Here is a 15,793-nt window from a genome sequence, read left to right on the forward strand (position 1 = left end):
GTAGTTCGCTGAAGCGGCCCCGCCCCCCGCCCCGCCCCCGCGCCTAGGCCCGGCGGAGGGGTCGCTTGGTGCAGCCGCCCCCAGGGCCTCGGGGCCCGGCACGGCGGCTCCAGGGGAGGCCCCACGGCCGCTGCCACCACACCCGGCCCGGGGCAGGGACACATCGTGCCACCAGCTGGGGGGTTGAGGGCAACCGAGTCCATTGGGCAGCGGGCGCAACGGCTGGGCCCGTGGGCACTGGCTGTGCTGGGTGCCAGGCGGGTGTGGGGCCCAGGGGCGGCTCGTGTGTGCGCGCTGGCTGGGGAGGGCCTGTCGCCACACCCCCCATCCCTTCTCCCCACCACCCATCCCTCCATCCATCCATCACCCATCCATCCGTCTGTCCATCCATCCATCCACCCATCCATTCACCCACCCTTCCACCCATCCATCCAAGCATCTCCTCATCCATCTGTCTGTCCACCTGTCCATCCATCCATCATCCATCCATCCATAAATACATCCACCCACTCCTCCACCCCTCCCTCCATCCACCCATCCATCCACCCATCCATCCACCCACCCCTCCACCCCTCCCTCCCTCCATTCACCCATCCATCCATCCATCCATCCATCCATCCCCCCACCCACCCCTCACGCCCCTCCCCTCCCGCCGCGGTCGGAGCGGCCCCTTTAAGCGCGGCGGTGACGTCGGGGGCGGGCACAGCTGGCGCTGGCGCGCGGCCCGCGGGCACAGCTGCCGGGGGGGGGGAGCCGCGCGCAGCCGGTGCCGGTGCCGCATGTCGCCTCCCGGCCCCCTCCGGCACCTGGCGCTGGCCCTGGCGGCCGCCGTGGCCGTCCTCGGCTCGCTGCTCTTCATCGCCTGGAAGAGGTACTACCGCGGCACCGGCACCGGCACCGGCTGGGACGGCTGGTGGGAGCGGGAGCTGCGCCAGCTGCGGGACCGAGCGCCTCCGGGCGACGCGGTAAGGGCGGCACGGACCCTCGCCCGGACCCCCGGCCTGTCGCGGGGCGGGAGGGGGACGGGGTCGGGATGTCCCCGGGATCCCCATACCGGGAGCCCCTTTCCGGGCTCTCCCCGAGCCCACTGGGATGGGACGGGGCAGGGAGTCGGCCCTGTGGTCAGCAGGCTGGGAGGGCTGTGGATCACCAGCAGGATCCCTCCAAGTGCGTGGGGCTGGGAAGGGGGCGCGGGGTCAGGACCCCCCTGGGATCCCTCGCCAGGATCCCCCGGTTCGGGTCAGCCTGGATCCCCCAGGGTATTCCGCAGGACGGTGGCCCTTGGGGACCCTCCTGCAGCCTGTCCCGCTGGGGAAGGGGTCCCCAGTCCGAACCAGCCCTGGAGCCCACCGAACTGGAGGCGGGAGCGCAGGGGCCGGCAGGACCCCTTGCTCCGGGCTGGTCCCTCAACCAGCTGGCAGAGCAGGGGGGGCTGCGGGTCCCAGGACTGTCCCTCACCCAGCCCACAGCCCCCCGTGCCCCCGCAGCTGGGCTGGCGGCAGGTGCTGGTGCTGGGGCTGGACGGGGCCGGGAAGAGCAGCGTCCTGCACTACCTCTGCAGCCGGACGGCCAGGGACCGCATCGCCCCCACCCACGGCTTCAACTCTGCCCAGCTCTGCGTCGAGGGGCTGGAGATGGACCTGCTGGAGGGTGAGGCTGACCTGGCCCTGCCGCGTCCCCCGGGGCTGAGCCTGGAGGGTCCCCGCACCCGCCGGCAGCGGGCATCCCGGGCGGCGGGAGGTCTGGTTCCCCGGGGCGCGACGGGACGGCAGCAGCCCCGCTCGCCCCCGTGCCGGCGCCTGATCCTGCCCGTCTCCTGCAGTGGGCGGCAGCCAGAACCTGCGAGCGTACTGGTGCCACTACCTGAGCGAGGCCCACGTGCTGGTGTTCGTGGTGGACTCAGTGGACAGGTCACGCCTGCTGACGGCGCGCCAGGAGCTGCACGCACTGCTGGCCGCCGAGCCCCGGCTGCCCTTGGTCGTGCTGGCCAACAAGCAGGTGGGTGTCTGTCTGTCCGCCCGTTTCCAGCGAGACTGTCCCTCCCCGGGGCCCCAAGGGGAAATACTGATACCCAAAATCCACCAGCTGTTGCAAAATCTGATTTCTCGGGGCTTGTCTCCTCCAGCCTTCATCGGGAGGCGCGGCTGCTGTTACCAGCGCCCCAGCTAACGAATTTCGGGAGAGCACCCAGGCTGCAGCCTGCAAAATCCCCCAGGGGGGAAACACATTCCCTGGGCAGGCGGCCAAGCGCGTGCCTGGTGCTGCTTCCCAGTAGCTTGCGCCAAAGCAACTCCAACGCAAGAGCCGGGCAGCGCTGCCTGCACACGATCCCTGCCCGGACCACGCGGGCAGGACGGGGCTCCCGCGCGCCGGCAGCGCTGCTCCCCTCCTGAGCACCCACCTCTCTCCCTCGCAGGACAAGAGCGATGCCCTGAGCGTGGCGGAGCTGCGGGAGGAGCTGGCCCTGCACATGCTCGGCGGGCAGCGGGACCTCTTCCTCCTGCCCACCAGCGCGACCTGGGCCAGCCTGAGCACTGCCACCAGCGTCCTCCGCGTGAAGAACCTGCTGGTCACCCTGCTCTCCCAGCCCTGAGCCCGCAACTGGGGGGGGACAGGCTCCCACCCCAGTATGGCTCCTCTTTGGGGTCTGCAGCGTGAGGACGGAGGTGGCCGGGCGCGACTCGCTGGTACCCTGGGGTTTGGGGTTCAGCTGCGGCACGGCTGCGCTTGGGGAACACAAGCAGCGGGCTCTGCTCTTTGCTGCGGGGAGGGGACAGCTGCCTCCCCCTGTTCAGGGATGAAATCTCCTTTGGGATGGAAGCACAAGCACGGCTCTTACCTCCTGAGTGAGCAGGAGCGTGCAGCACGGCGGGGCAGGGCCCTGCACCTTCAGGGCAGCCCTGCAGGCTGTTCAATGAATGGGGCTGAACAAGCGAGGTAGCCTTCTCGCCCACCCTCTCGCCCACCGGCATGGAGAGGTCATCCCAGGAGATGGGCTCTCCCTCCTGAAAAACAGGAGTTGTTACTGCTGGCGCAGCACGGCACACACCAGTGGGAATAACCAGCTCGGGCTGTCCCTCACCGGGGCTCAGCACAGCTCCCAGTTCCCCCAACTCTTTATTTAAAGCCCCGTTCAGGAGAGGTGAGGGCAGGTATCGGGCAGCCTGGCGCTGCCCCTTCACCCTGAGCAGGGGTAAAGAAGGGCTGTTTGGCAGGAGCTGTGCTCAGCAGGCCTTCGCCCCCCTGCCTTCTCTCCCTCCCTCTCAGCTGCCCCAGGGAGAAGGAGCCATGCCAGGGGCCGCAGGAAGCCCTGCCTGCGGGCGGGAGGCTGCTGGGCCAGGCCACGGGGCACTGGGTCCTGGAAAGCTGCTGTGGAAGCCGGGGAGCACATCAGCGAACGGGAGTACGCGCCAGCCGGTCTCCGCTGCGAAACCCTTTGTACAGTTGCTCCTTCCTTTTGGCAATAAAAGAGGGTGATCGCCCCGCTGCCATCTCCAGCTCCTGGGCAGGGAAGGGGCCCCCAGCCGGGTCTCCCGAGCTGCAGGCAGGAAGGTCGCTCGCAGGGGAGCGGAGCAGCACGTGGCCCCGCTCCAGCCTGGGCTGCCTACAGGGAAAGCAGCAAAGGCCCAAGCGCTGCCCGCGCCCCGCGGGCCCCCATTCCCAGCGCCGCAGGGGGTGACACACGCCTGATGCCGCAGGTCGGCACCAGGAGCTCTCCGGAGCAGGACTGCACCAAGTGAGAGCCCACCAGCAAGACATTCACAGTAGCTTGAAGGAGTAATTTATTTTAGCAAGGCAAAAGAAGTGCTGGCTGCCACACGGAAAGGGAGCAGCACAGCACATTCAGTCTCAACGCCGCAAGACGCAGCCATGAGTCTGGTTATTACTGCCTGGTTATTTCTGTCTCTGATGAAGGTCCTTCCTCTGTTGCCAGAGGCTGTGTGTAGCTCCACTTGCAGACGCTGAGCCCGTGAGTGACTGTCACCCGTCTGCCAGTCCCCGCTCGGTTCAGAGAATGGCTACGTCAAGCCTGCACTTGCAGGCAAACCTGAGAAAAAAGGGCAGTCACTGCACGTCCATCTTTTCCTGCTTGAGTGATGCAATGAAATCCTTGTACTCCTCAGGATAGAAATTCTTGTACACATTGATCTTTCTCTTAATCTGCTTGGGAGTATCCTGGTAGTAGTTCTTCTCATCTCGAGCCATTTCCTGTGAGGAAGCAGAGGGCAAGTCAGAGGAGCGGCCCCAAGAGCAAACAGGGAGCCAGCCCAGCCACACCCCGAAGGCTCTCGCAGGCTGGCCGTGAGTCAGACAGGGATCTGGCCAAGGTTCAGAGCGCTGCTTCCCCTTAACAATCAGCTGACGGCGAAACAGGATCCAGGGCAGAGAGGATCAGCGATTCCCATCCTGCAGAAGAGCCAGGAGTGGATCGCTCCGGGTGCTCCCCGCTCTGGGATAGCCAGTGCTTACCTTGTAGTTCTCCCCATGGTTCTGTATCATGTACTGCACGTAGTCAATGAGGTCTCGGGAGAGTGTGTTTGACTTCTTCTCGGGGAGACTGGCCTCATATTCCATCTCTAGGCAGAGGACAGAGACACCGTCAGGCAGGCAAGGGAGGGAACCCAGCAGCACCTCAGAGGTCCCCAGCCGCTTCCCAAGGTCGAGCCCTGCCAGCACTGCAGAAAGGAGGTGGCTTCTGCAGCACAGCTCGGCTGCTCGCACACACAGGGCCGCTTCCCAGTACGATCGTGCAGGAAAATGAACAAGGCAACAGCCCTCTGCGTAGTCTGCAGGCATCCAGGCTTGCACTGCGGCTCCTCTCCAGCTCACGAGGAGCGGAGCCTTTCTGCACCGGCTGCAGAGCGTGACTGTTCAGAGCTGCCCAGCCCACCACTAAAACGCGCAGGGCACTGCAGCCACAGTTTCTTGTCACCCTGGTGCCACACGCCAGCACGTTTCAGAGTGACAAGAGCCCTCTTGGGGCCGCAGGTAGAAATACTGTGGAAAAAAGCAGCATGGGAGGGCAGAGGAAATTAATGAGGCAGGGGATACATGGGAATGGCAGAGCTGCTGTCCTGGCTCCCGGCTCAGCTCCAGCCTGGCTGGGAACCCCCAGCTGCGGCTGCCGGGGGGGTAACTCCTCTGCAAGCCCACAAGCCTGGAGAAGAATTAACATCCTTCCCTGCCCTGGCACAGCACAGCAGCTAAGGACAGTCAGGCAGCACAAAGATGGGAGACAAAACAAGCCACAGGGCCTCGGGAGAACCCCAAACACAATGGCAGCAGTGCGGTTCAGCAGGAAACCGCATGAACATGTTTCCATCTGAACATGTGGAAGAACTTCTTCACTCTGAGGGTGACGGAGCCCTGGCCCAGGCTGCCCAGGGAGGTTGTGGAGTCTCCTTCTCTGGAGATATTCAAGACCCGCCTGGACAAGGTCCTGTGCAGCCTGCTGTAGGTGACCCTGCTTCGGTAGGGGGGTTGGACTGGGTGACCCACAGAGGTCCCTGCCAACCCTGAACATTCTGTGATTCATTCTGTGAAACCCGCCGGGGCTGGAGGTGGCGAAGTCCTCCCCGGGGAGGACCGAAGCAGCACTGACCGTTCACCACATAGGGCTTCAGCACTATTTTCTTTCCTTGTTCCCTTCTGCCGCTTTCCGCTTCCACCCCCTGTGTTAAAGGAGAGAGAAGGCAACTCACAAAAAGCCCATTTAGAAGAGAGCTCTGTCCCCACACGTTGCTTGCAACGCTCCAATCTGCTTATACAATCTCAGCTGGCTTAAGTAGAGCCTTGTTTGTGCCATTACGCTGGCCCATGGGCGAGCCTGGCACAGCGCTGCCTGTCGCCCAGCCAATGCTGTGTGAGCGGAGACAACCGGCCCAAATGGCCGCTCCTGTTCTTCTTCACGAGCACGACATGTCGCGGGGCCACCTTTCACGCAGAAGCGTTGCCCGCTGCCACAGGCAGGCCGGGCTGGCACCACTGTACGCAAACAGTCTCTGCTTGTTATCAGGAGCAACTAGGCCGCAGTGCTCCCAACCCCACCTCTCTCTGGCAAGTCCAGGAGACTGACTGACAGTTATTTACGCTCCTTCTAAAGCCCATTATTTCCATGTGACACCACAGGTCGCTCCCACGCCAGGATCTGGGCGAGAAAAGTGTTATCAATGAAGAGCAGAAACCTGTCCACCTCCAGAGCCCGATCCAGCACCACCCGACCCGCGCTGCCAGACGGGCTGCCCTCCACGCTGCTTCTCCCCAGCCAGGGGGAGGCCTGACCTTCCACCCCCCCCCCGAAGGAGCAGCCCCGGCCGAGCCCCCCGGCCCTTCCCCCCGCGGGGCACGGCCCCACTCACCAGCAGCTTCTTCTTGGGGATGGGGACGGCCTTGTTGGGATCCTCGGACAGGCCCATCTCGGCCAGGTTGTGCGCCACCGACTTCCTGGGGTCCCAGGCATGGCGGATGTGCGAGCTGCGGGGGGACAGGCAGCGGCATGGCGGGCTGCGCTCCCCCTCCCCGCAGACAACCGGCCCTCCAGAGCCCACCGGGACGCGCCTCTCCCACCACCCCCACCCACGGCCCCGCAAGTGCCACCCACACCCCCCGCGGCCTCACCAGGCGATGCGGGGCGCGGCGCGGCGGCGGGCGCTGCGGTAGAGCCGCTTGCGGTTGACGTTGTAGGAGTACTTCTGCCGCCGGGCCTTCCCCTTGGCCTTCGGCATGGCGGACCCACGCTGCCGCCGCCGAGGAGCGCCGGGGCCACGCCGCGCCGCGGGGCACCACGGGAAGTGTAGTCCCGACGCCGTGGGGCCGCCTGCTGGGAGGGGGCGCTGAGGACTACAACCCCCGGCATGCCCCGCTGCGCTTCCTGGCTACGGCAGCCGGGGAGGGTCGCGAGTGGTCATCTTCCCTGCGGGCCGCAGCCATGGCGGCCGGGCCTCCCCCGCGGCTGGAGCCCCGGCCGCTGCCGGTGTTCAGCGAGGAGGGCTTCGGGGACAAGTTCCTGCGCAAGACCCGCGAGAACCCCCTGGTGCCCCTGGGTGAGGGGGAAGGGCCGGGGCGGGCAGCGAGCGGGGGGGTCGGCGCCTCTGGAGCCCAAACCGCGGGGCTTGCGCTGCCCTCGGGGGGCGGGTGTCTTGTTTGAGGCCGTCGTTTAACGGGCCGGTAACGCTCCGGTGCGGGGGGGTGCGAGGACAGGCTCACGCCTCCTCCCTCGTACGAGGCGGGAGGAGGTGTGAGCCGGTCCTCGCACCCCCCGCCCCAGCCCCGCTGAGCCGTGCCCCGGTCCCTCTCCTCTCCGCAGGCTGCCTCTGCACCGTCGCCGTCCTGACCTACGGACTGATCAGCTTCAAGAGAGGCAACACCCGGCGGTCTCAGCTGATGATGAGGGCTCGTATCCTCGCCCAGGGCTTCACCTTCGCCGCCCTGCTGGGAGGCATGGTGGTCACGGCCATGAAATCTAGGCAGTGAGGAGATCGGGTGAGGGGTGAGGCTGTGCCCGCCGGCCTGGGTCCCAGCTGGCAGGGCGGGTTCTGGCTGGAAAAGCAGCTAATACACCTCTGTGATTAACCTGAAATTTGGGCCGTGGCGTTTTTTTTGATTCTCTGAGAGCTTATCGTCCCGCAGCGCTGGAGGATGCGCCTCGCTCAGGCTCTCCGGCCCCGTCAGACCTCTCGTCCGTGCTCGGTGCTGTCACGGTCGGTTAGAAACTGTGTCCTGCGGGTGATGGGCTGCACTGAGGTGTGGCTTCAGTCAGGCTGTGCAGCAGCGTTTGAGGAGCCAGCTGCCTGGGTAGGAAGGAACAGCTCTGTTCGTGGCTTGACCCTGCTGGGACAGAGTTCACAAGCAGTGGGTGAGTTGTTTGTAATCCGTTCAGTTGCAACCGGTGAGTAATAAATTGAATTGCAGCGAGATTCTGACTGGTAGTGGATTGCAGAGCATTGAGAAGCCAGAAGAGCAATCAGCGTAGGAAGGAGAGGGAGCAGGCACAGCTGCCACAAAGCTGTGGTGTTGCAAGCAGGACACGAGAGATGCAACTCCCTGTGAAAATGAGGTGGAAGCTCGCATTTCCAAACTGGGGCCTGGCAGGTTCTCTGGGACGTGCTGCGGCTTTGGCTGCCTTTGCTGGGGAGTCGGTTCCTGCGCAGCTTCCTGCTTTGCGTGAGCTGGAACCGGCTGCTGAGCAAGTGCCCTGTTCCCAGAGGGAGCTGCCCCGCCTGTGTCCCGACAAACGTCGTCACAAGCGGCTCCAAGTCCCGCTGTGGGCGCTGGATCGTTTGGATCATACCGGGGGTGCTTGGTGAGCACCAGGGCTTTGCTCTCCCGTGTCAGGGCCGCGGAGCGGGGATGAAATGGGGCCGTCGGATCCGTTCGCCGCGCGGCTGCAGCAGCTTGTGCCTGCCTGTAGGCACAGCGCGTCTCTGCAGGGAAGGGGGCACGGACACCGCCGACGTGCTGCAAGGCCTCCTCGCGCTGAGCCACCTTGGGCGTTGCCAGGGCATCTGCGTGTCGGTGCCTGCGCCCCAGCCCTCGCCGCCTGCGGTGGCTTCGCCGCTCGCTGAGCCCGCTCTGCCCTGACAAGCTTCTCCGGAGGACGGGGTGAGGGGTAAAGCCCGCGTCTGCCCGCAGGCGAGCGCTTGGTTTGTCCTTCCCCGGGGGATTGGTGGATGTGGTTCTCCTGCAGCCCCGTCCTTTCCGCTTCGGAGCTGTGGGTTCTCCTGAACACCTGCGCGTGTGTGGCTGGAGCAGAAAGACGACAGTGCCCCGTAGGAGTGGAGATGTCAGTTTATTGTAACAGGTCATTTGAACAGTCACAGATACCGAAGCCGAGGGGATGTAGGACAGCTGTGGGCACGGCTCCCCGGGAGCTGGCTGCTCCTGCCCAACATGGGGCAGCTGCTGCGGGGGCCGCAGGGACAGAGCGCAAGGGGGCTCCCACCCCCAGGGAAGCAGCCAGAGGCGCTGCCCACAGCTCTGCGCTGAAAGGTGGGGGAGCAGGCAGCCGAGTCCCCAGGTACTCTGCATCGGCGTCCATCGGGCACTACAGCAGAGCTGGAGCACGGGGGGACAGAGCAGGAGCCATCAGCCCTGTGGGCAAGGGGACACAACCCCAGCAGGCAACAGCGAGTGACTGCCTGTGCACCCGCTTCCCCTCCCAGCCCACTGCTGAGCCCCTGCCCAAGCCAGGGGTGCCCAGTCACCCCAGGAGGGCTGCAGCAGCAGGGCAGCTGACCTTCCTGACCCATGGAGCCATAGCTGCAGGGCAGGAGAGCTCTGTATACTTGCTTTTCTGCTGAGCAGGGTCCTGCAGCGAGGCTTGGACAAACATTTTGTGGGCTCTGCTCCGTGTCTCCCCAGCCCGCTGCTGTGGGCCCTTCCCAAGCCCCTGGCAGACCAGACCCGGGGCGCGAGCTCCAGGCTGCCCCGCAGCAGGGCGCGCGCAGGCCTGACCTGCTGCTGCGTGGGAGTTCTGCAGGTGTCCTGGGCTGGGCCTCTGAGCTGGAGGGGATGGTGCCAGCTGTGCCAAGCAGAGGAGAGAAAATCGGTGTTTGGTCAGGAAAACATGTGCCTTGTGGGGCAGGGAGCAGGACTGAGGCATCTCCCCACGCTGCCTTAGGTGTGCAAATCCAGCGGGGGACAGAGAGAAGCCACAGAGCAACTGCAGACAGATGTGCGGGTTGTTCTCTACGGACAGCACAAGACCCAGCACCAGAACTCTGCCCAGTCCTGCTCTGGGCCCCTGGGTCAGGGAGCTGGGGGCTCAACCTGCCCCACAGCAGCTGGACCTTCCTACCTGCTTCCTTGCAGCCACACAGCCTCCCTCTCCCATCCTAGCAGCAGGGGAAGGAGCAGAACAGAGCCATGGGCCCCCACATCCCGGCAGCCCCCATTCCCTCCTGCTGGTGGCCTTGGGGGAGGGACAGAAAACATCCTGCACACTCACCCTGTCCCAGTGCCCTGCACCACCACGCTGCCTGGCACCAGCAGCCCTGCGGGACAGATGGGACGCGGACACTGCTGCTACTGCTTGGAGCCCCACCAGCTTTTGGGGGGCACAGCCGGGCTGGGGAGAGTTCTGCTGGGCTTGGGGCAACCGCTGGCAGTCCTGGCCCAGCCTGGGTGCCTGCACTCCTCTTCCTCAGTCCCTGCTAGCCTGGCAGCATCACACTGCAGCCATGCTCGCTGCAGGACTTAGCAGCGCGGAGCTGAGTCAGGGCTGTTCCTCCACCCTCCCAGCCCCGCACCAGCTCTGCTCCAGACTCCGCGGGAAGCGCAGACGGCAGCCTGGGATCCCACCGGGATCACGGCCTCGGGGCAGGACCCAGGCCCAGACACGGGGCAGCTGCCCAGTGCCAGGAGAGCCGCAGGCAGGTTTATTCCTGGCGCAGGGGTGAGGTGGGGAACACGGGGTGAGGAGTTCATCCCCGCCCTGGGCACAACCTCCAGCAGAGCCCAGGCCGGGGGCTCCCTGGCTACCTCAGCTCTGCCACCCACTGTCCCTTCCCGGGGAAATGCCACAGTAATAAATAAGTGTAAAAAGAGACCGATGCACCTTTTAAGCAAAGGAAAACCATGGGGAGAGTTACAGCCAGTGACTCGAGCGCAGCCCAGGCACGCAGCAGGGAGCAGGCAGGGAGAGGGCCCTCCTGGGCCGGCCCTACGAAGCTGCCCAGCTCGGCGAGCCTGGCCTTGCCCTGCTGCGCTCCCGGCTGTGCCAGGCGGCGGCTAACGGGACAGGGGCGTCTGTTTGAGGGAGATGAGCACCGAGCGCATCCGCGAGACATCCTTGCTCTGCTTGCTGCTCTTGGGGTTGAAATCACAGAGCTGGGCCACCTTCTCCCACTCGGAGCCTGGGGTTTCCTCCTTGGACTCCTTCAGGAATGCTTCCTCCGAGGCCCTGAGGAGAAGTTGGGAGTTGTCACTGGCAGAATCCTTTCCAAGGAAACCCCCCCCCCCCTTCTGTCTGGGAACCCCTCATGTCCCCACTTCCTGTCCCCTTGCTTCAGCCGATGAGCTCAGCGTCCTCCAGAATCCAGAGACACGTGATGCTCGAGGCTGCTGGTGGCTGCACTCACCCAAGACATCGTTCATCCAGGGGCATGGGGGTGTCTGCCTGCGCCCAAGACTTCTCCGCCCCCAGAGCTGTCCCCCAAAAGGCACAAGACCCCACGGCTTTGCCTCTTCAACCAGACCCCACAGGGGTATTTCCAGGAGCTCCACTTGCCTCCTAAGCCTCCACCATTTGGAGACACTCTGCTGCAGCGTCCTCCCTCTGGGACCTCACCAGGGCCCAGTACCTCCCAGCATCCCCCCTCCCGTTGGCTGGGCAGCCAGCGCTGGGGCCAGGACCCCCAGACCCTGCAGGGCAGGATACGGTCTGTAAGAGGCACATACACATAGCCAATCACATCGGCGTCCGGCTGCTGGTAAAAGGCTTTGTCAGCGATCCTAGCCCCCGAGGCACAGACAGAGAGAGCAGAGCAGACAGGCAGGCAGAGGGTTAGGAAGAGAGAAACAGGGGGTTAGCGTCCTCCCACAGAGCGCGACCAACTCATCACAGCATACGTGGCACCAGGAGAACCTGCCAGTGACAGCAGGGCTGTGCAGACAGTGTCCCAACCCTGCCCCGACGCGAGGCCCACGCAGCGGGCAGGAGGCACCGAGATCCCACTGTGATCCCAGTATGGTCCCAGCCCGGGTGGCTCTGCGCAGCCACCGGAGCCACTCACAGCCCTGGGGCATCTCCCCTTGCCTGGCAAAGCTCCATCCCTGCAGGGCTGGGCACCACGGCGGGGAAAGAGGCCCCCAGGCATCCCAGGCAGGCAGATCTGGCTGCACAGCAGCTCCCGTGGCAGCCCTCGTGGCCACACTGACTCTGGCATACCTGTTGTTTGCCCGGTTCTTCTCCATCTGCTCATTTTGACGCAGGTTCCACTCCTCCAGGTCCTTCTTGGCCTTCTCACGCCACTCCTGCTCAGTCACCTTCGATGCAGCATCTAAGGGCAGAGCGAGACAGACCCCATCAGCCAGACTGGCACCCACTGGGTCTGCTGGGCAGCCCCCAGGCCTGTCCCCAGTCCCCACCAGTCCTGTCTGCAAGGTGTCACTGCCCCAAGGACAGCAGATCTTTGGCAGGGGCACCCACGTGGCATGGGGCATGAGACACCTCTCTGGGATGCAGCAGGGTCACTGCCACGTGAGGGACTCCGAGGGCCCCGACTGCCACGTCGTGAGGTGCCACGAGCGTGGCCACACACTGCCCTGGGACTCACCCAGCTCCTCCAGGCGCTTCTTCTGCTCCTCCCTCCACTTGCGGATGCTTTCAGGTTCCTGGGTCAGCCGGTCAGCCTTGGCTATGGCTGCGTAGGCGTCCGTGGGGCCGTTGGACTCCTGCAGGACACGAGCACCTCGCCATCAGCACCAGCGCTTCCCACAGCCCAGCCCAGCCAGCTCAGAGGGCCGGCAGCAGGGCAGGACTCCACACTCCCAGCACTCAGACAGACCAAGACAGGCGGTAGGGAGGGTGACAGCCCGGGACATCTGGGACAGCGTCCCCGAAGCACTGCTCAAGCTGCTGTCCCAGCTCCCCGCCCCAGGCCCCGTCACCCAGAAAGACTTCCCAGCGTTCCCCTCCTTGACTTGCTGCTGGCTGCCTGCGCAGCTCTCGCGTCCTCTGGGCAGCCCCACAGCAGAGGCCAGCCACCGGCTTTGTGACGTGTTCCCCACCAGCACCGGGCTTCCCCTGCCCTGACGCGGGCCGAGGCAGCCTCAGGACCGGGCGCCATTCCAGGTCTGGCCACCACAGCCGGGGAGAGCCCAGGCCAGAGCCCAAGGGCGGCACCGCTCTCCGCCTGGACACCAGCCCGCGGGCGAGAGCCTCCCTCGCTCCTCCGAGCCGAGCTGCCTGTGCGGCTCCCGCCGGGCCCAGCACCTCTCCTAACACCTTCCGCTGGCTGGGATGCCCAGCCCGACACCGAGCTCCGCAATGGGATTACGGCTTTCCTCCAAGATCCCCAATCTAATTAAGTCTGTCCCGTTTCTGATGCGATTATCATCCCGTAAAGCCGGCACGGGCAACGCGCATGCCACGCTGCTGGGCACCGAGTGGGGTGAAGGGCTTGTCAGATGCTGGCACAGCTTCCCCTGTAGCCAGCAGAGCTGGGCTTCGGGCTCCCAGAGGGAGCTGAGACGCAGGTGGGTGGCCCCCACGAAGCACCCTTGGCCATGGGGCAAGTGAGTTTAATGGGAGATGCTGCCCAGTCAGCAAAGCGAGCGTCCCATGGCAGCCCTGTCCAGGCTCTGGCCTGTGCCAGGAGATGCTCCTGACTGCTTCGGAGGCCTCCAGGGGCTACCCAGGCTGGAGAGAGGGGGCTTCGGCGGGGAACGGAGGATTTGTCATCTGCTCTTAGGGCCCAGGCACTCCTTCAGGCACAGGCCCCCTGCAAACAGATTTAGGGTAGGTGATGGCAGGTGGGACCAATCTTCTCTTCAAAGAGGGGTGAGAATGGAGCAGCCAGGACTCCCCCATGAGACCCAGGCCGTTCCAGGAGATCCACAGTTGTTCTGCAGTTCTGTTCTGCAACTCCAGTCAATTCTGGGGGCAGAGCAGCAGAGTGCTGGCCCCATGCCCACCCAATCCCCCTTAGCACCACTGGGCTAGGGAAGGGGTTGAGCTCTCACCTGAAAGACATCACCATTGACAGTGGCTCCTCCGTTCTGGAAACCAGCTAGAGAAAAAGGAAGAAAAACAAAACTATGGCAGCTGCAGCTGATCCCAGAGGGGCTGGTGTTCATGAAACTGAAGCAAATCAGTTCCTGGGAGTTTGTCTGTGCCATTTCTAGCCCAGCACACCCATCCACAACAGCCCCGCGTATGTGGGCCAGGCCCCGTGGTCTCCTGTCCTTGGTGAGATTCAGCCAGCACCTCTCTCTCTGCCAGACAAGCCTCTCTGGACATTTATGTCTTTACAGTGTTTTCACTGGTGTTTTATCTTATCTTTAGATTAGGGAAACTGTTCCAGGCACAAGGCTGGACACAGGCAGGTTCTCTGACCGTAGAAAGACAACCTGACCAACCCCAACTGCAAGCAGCCAGGCAGAGGCTGCTGATGAACACAGACGGCTGACCCAGAAGCTGTTGGCCAAGTGTCCAGCAGTGCAGGGCTGCAAAGGGAAGGCAACCCTGCCAGGGACAGAGCCCATAGAAACACTGCAGCGTGCTCCACCAGGAGAGGAGGGCAGGCGTGCACACCGAGGTCCTCGAGAGCCCGCCTGGGGGGATGCCTCTGGGACGAGTTGCAAGGTTAGGGCTGGGACCGAGGCACCACTGACACCCACAGCTGGGGTACAGCCCCATCTCCCCCCCAGCCCCAGGGAATGCTAAAACCTGCACACCAGGCTGACAAAGCCAGCCCCATGCAGAGGTCTCCGCTCCAGGAGAGAAGAGGCTTCGAAGGAGGCATACTCCAGACTCTGAGCTCTCCCCAGTGATGACCACAGGGCTTCTACCAGCCGGCCGCAGGCAGCAGCAGCCACACAGCCACAGTGCAGCTCAGGCAAGCGCCGTCCTCTCGGTGCTCGCCCCCACAGGGTGGCTCCGACTGCACCCAGCTCCAGCCTGTCTGACTGCATTTAACACCGCGGCTGCCAGCACCTCTCCGGGCCCCCGTCTGCCTCCGCGGCCCTGGCTGTGGAGAGGCGAAACCACTGCTCGCAGCCAGCACAGGGAGGCCTTGTAGGCCTAGGCTAGGGGAAGGAGCCAGAGCATGGTGGCAGCCGTGTCCCTGTAGAGGACAGACCCCTAAGCCCGGCAGACTGGAGGGGGGGATCAGGATTAGCACCTTCCACCTGCAGGGCCTGGGACCACAATGTCCCCAAGGGAAACGCCTTCCATTTTGCACCCCTACGGGCCCTCTTGTCTGTGGGGACAGTGACAGGGCTGTCACCGCTCCTCAGCTCCGCCCAGCTGGGGACACGGAGACGGGCGTCCATCTAACGCAGGGAACCCAGCCCCAGCGGCAGGAATCGCCCCACGGCCGGCAGGTCCCAGCTCAGGATTCACCTCGCACCCCGAGGCTCCAGAGGGAACCCCGCGACCAAGCCCTCTGGGACCAAGCCCGGGCCCTGCTGGGATGCAGGCCTGGCCCACCGGGGCACGCCGCCGCCGGCCCACTGGGGCTACAGCACGGAGCCCACCACCCACGGGGGATGCCGTGCACCCCACGGGGAACCCCGGTCCCGCGGGGGGTGCGGCACGGCGCGGCCCCCTCCCTGCCCTCGGGGAAAGCAGCGGCACAGCCCTCCGTTACCGCCGGGGGGGGGGAGGGAGCCCGGAGGGACACCCCCGGCCGTGCCCCGGGGGGGGGGGAGGGAGCCCGGAGGAGTACCCCCGGCCGTGCCCCGGGGGGGGGGGAGGGAGCCCGGAGGAGCACCCCCGGCCGTGCCCCCCCGGCGCAGCTCACCCGGTTCCGGCGGGGCCGTCTGCCCGGCCGGGGAGGCGGCCGCCTCGCCGTCGGTCGGCCCGAAGCCCTCGTCGTTCTCGATGCCCGCGATTTCGCTCTCCTGCTTGGCCAGGAAAGCGGCGGCCGGGTCCTCCTCGGCGCCGGCCGCCTCGGACGAGGAAAAGAAGCCGAAGTCGTCGGCCATGGCCGGCGCGCCCGCCCCGCTCCCGCTCCGGCTGCGCGGCTCGGCTGGGCTGGGCCCGACTGGGCGCGGGCGGAGCTGTCACTGCGGCGGTGGCGGCGGGCGGGGCGGCCGCGCTGACATCAGAGCCGGGGCGGTGCCGCCGGGC

The 15,793-nt window shown here is 65.2% G+C and overlaps 4 protein-coding genes across 6 annotated transcripts; 2 read left to right on the forward strand and 2 right to left on the reverse strand.

Annotated features, from left to right (window-relative positions):
• Window positions 1–749: 749 nt before the first annotated feature.
• Window positions 750–3,772, forward strand: ARL10 (ARF like GTPase 10). 2 transcript variants are annotated; one of them, XM_075441879.1, is made up of 4 exons: window positions 750–965; window positions 1,470–1,650; window positions 1,823–1,998; window positions 2,417–3,772. In XM_075441879.1, exons 1-4 carry the CDS (start codon window positions 780–782, stop codon window positions 2,591–2,593), a joined length of 720 nt encoding a protein of 239 aa, XP_075297994.1. In that variant the 5' UTR covers window positions 750–779; the 3' UTR covers window positions 2,594–3,772. The 2 variants fall into 2 exon arrangements, with proteins under 2 accessions (XP_075297994.1, XP_075297996.1); XM_075441881.1 differs by having other exon boundaries at window positions 1,488–1,650.
• NOP16 (NOP16 nucleolar protein) lies at window positions 3,770–6,776 on the reverse strand. The gene is made up of 5 exons (XM_075441884.1): window positions 6,619–6,776; window positions 6,360–6,474; window positions 5,603–5,672; window positions 4,471–4,577; window positions 3,770–4,209 (listed from the first exon to the last, which is right to left on the reverse strand). The coding sequence occupies exons 1-5, from the start codon at window positions 6,723–6,725 to the stop codon at window positions 4,066–4,068; spliced, it is 543 nt and encodes a 180-aa protein (XP_075297999.1). The 5' UTR covers window positions 6,726–6,776; the 3' UTR covers window positions 3,770–4,065.
• An 87-nt stretch (window positions 6,777–6,863) lies between these two features.
• HIGD2A (HIG1 hypoxia inducible domain family member 2A) lies at window positions 6,864–7,579 on the forward strand. Its single transcript, XM_075441885.1, has 2 exons — window positions 6,864–7,043; window positions 7,307–7,579. Exons 1-2 carry the CDS (start codon window positions 6,929–6,931, stop codon window positions 7,471–7,473), a joined length of 282 nt encoding a protein of 93 aa, XP_075298000.1. The 5' UTR covers window positions 6,864–6,928; the 3' UTR covers window positions 7,474–7,579.
• Window positions 7,580–8,769: 1,190 nt separating this feature from the next.
• On the reverse strand, window positions 8,770–15,742 carry CLTB (clathrin light chain B). 2 transcript variants are annotated; one of them, XM_075441882.1, is made up of 6 exons: window positions 15,465–15,742; window positions 13,684–13,730; window positions 12,276–12,393; window positions 11,888–11,999; window positions 11,398–11,451; window positions 8,770–10,900 (listed from the first exon to the last, which is right to left on the reverse strand). In XM_075441882.1, exons 1-6 carry the CDS (start codon window positions 15,646–15,648, stop codon window positions 10,729–10,731), a joined length of 687 nt encoding a protein of 228 aa, XP_075297997.1. In that variant the 5' UTR covers window positions 15,649–15,742; the 3' UTR covers window positions 8,770–10,728. The 2 variants fall into 2 exon arrangements, with proteins under 2 accessions (XP_075297997.1, XP_075297998.1); XM_075441883.1 differs by lacking the exon at window positions 11,398–11,451.
• Between the last annotated feature and the right edge of the window lie 51 nt (window positions 15,743–15,793).

The sequence above is a fragment of the Opisthocomus hoazin genome, chromosome 22 (genome assembly GCF_030867145.1).
Source record: "Opisthocomus hoazin isolate bOpiHoa1 chromosome 22, bOpiHoa1.hap1, whole genome shotgun sequence".
Lineage (NCBI taxonomy): Eukaryota > Metazoa > Chordata > Aves > Opisthocomiformes > Opisthocomidae > Opisthocomus > Opisthocomus hoazin.

Bases quoted from the DNA above. Each gene is read 5' to 3' on its own strand.
- HIGD2A (XM_075441885.1), top strand. From the start codon at position 6,929: ATGGCGGCCGGGCCTCCCCCGCGGCTGGAGCCCCGGCCGCTGCCGGTG. The intron at 7,044-7,306 runs GTGAGGGGGAAG...TCCTCTCCGCAG, and splicing joins GAACCCCCTGGTGCCCCTGG to GCTGCCTCTGCACCGTCGCC.
- CLTB (XM_075441882.1), bottom strand. From the start codon at position 15,648: ATGGCCGACGACTTCGGCTTCTTTTCCTCGTCCGAGGCGGCCGGCGCC. The intron at 11,452-11,887 runs GTATGCCAGAGT...CTCGGGGGCTAG, and splicing joins AAGAACCGGGCAAACAACAG to GATCGCTGACAAAGCCTTTT. The intron at 10,901-11,397 runs GTATGTGCCTCT...ACTTCTCCTCAG, and splicing joins GCCGATGTGATTGGCTATGT to GGCCTCGGAGGAAGCATTCC.
- ARL10 (XM_075441879.1), top strand. From the start codon at position 780: ATGTCGCCTCCCGGCCCCCTCCGGCACCTGGCGCTGGCCCTGGCGGCC. The intron at 966-1,469 runs GTAAGGGCGGCA...CCCAGCCCACAG, and splicing joins GAGCGCCTCCGGGCGACGCG to CCCCCCGTGCCCCCGCAGCT. The intron at 1,999-2,416 runs GTGGGTGTCTGT...TCTCCCTCGCAG, and splicing joins TCGTGCTGGCCAACAAGCAG to GACAAGAGCGATGCCCTGAG.
- NOP16 (XM_075441884.1), bottom strand. From the start codon at position 6,725: ATGCCGAAGGCCAAGGGGAAGGCCCGGCGGCAGAAGTACTCCTACAAC. The intron at 6,475-6,618 runs GTGAGGCCGCGG...GTCCCCCCGCAG, and splicing joins GCCGCGCCCCGCATCGCCTG to CTCGCACATCCGCCATGCCT. The intron at 5,673-6,359 runs GTGAGTGGGGCC...CCTTTAACACAG, and splicing joins TCCCCAAGAAGAAGCTGCTG to GGGGTGGAAGCGGAAAGCGG.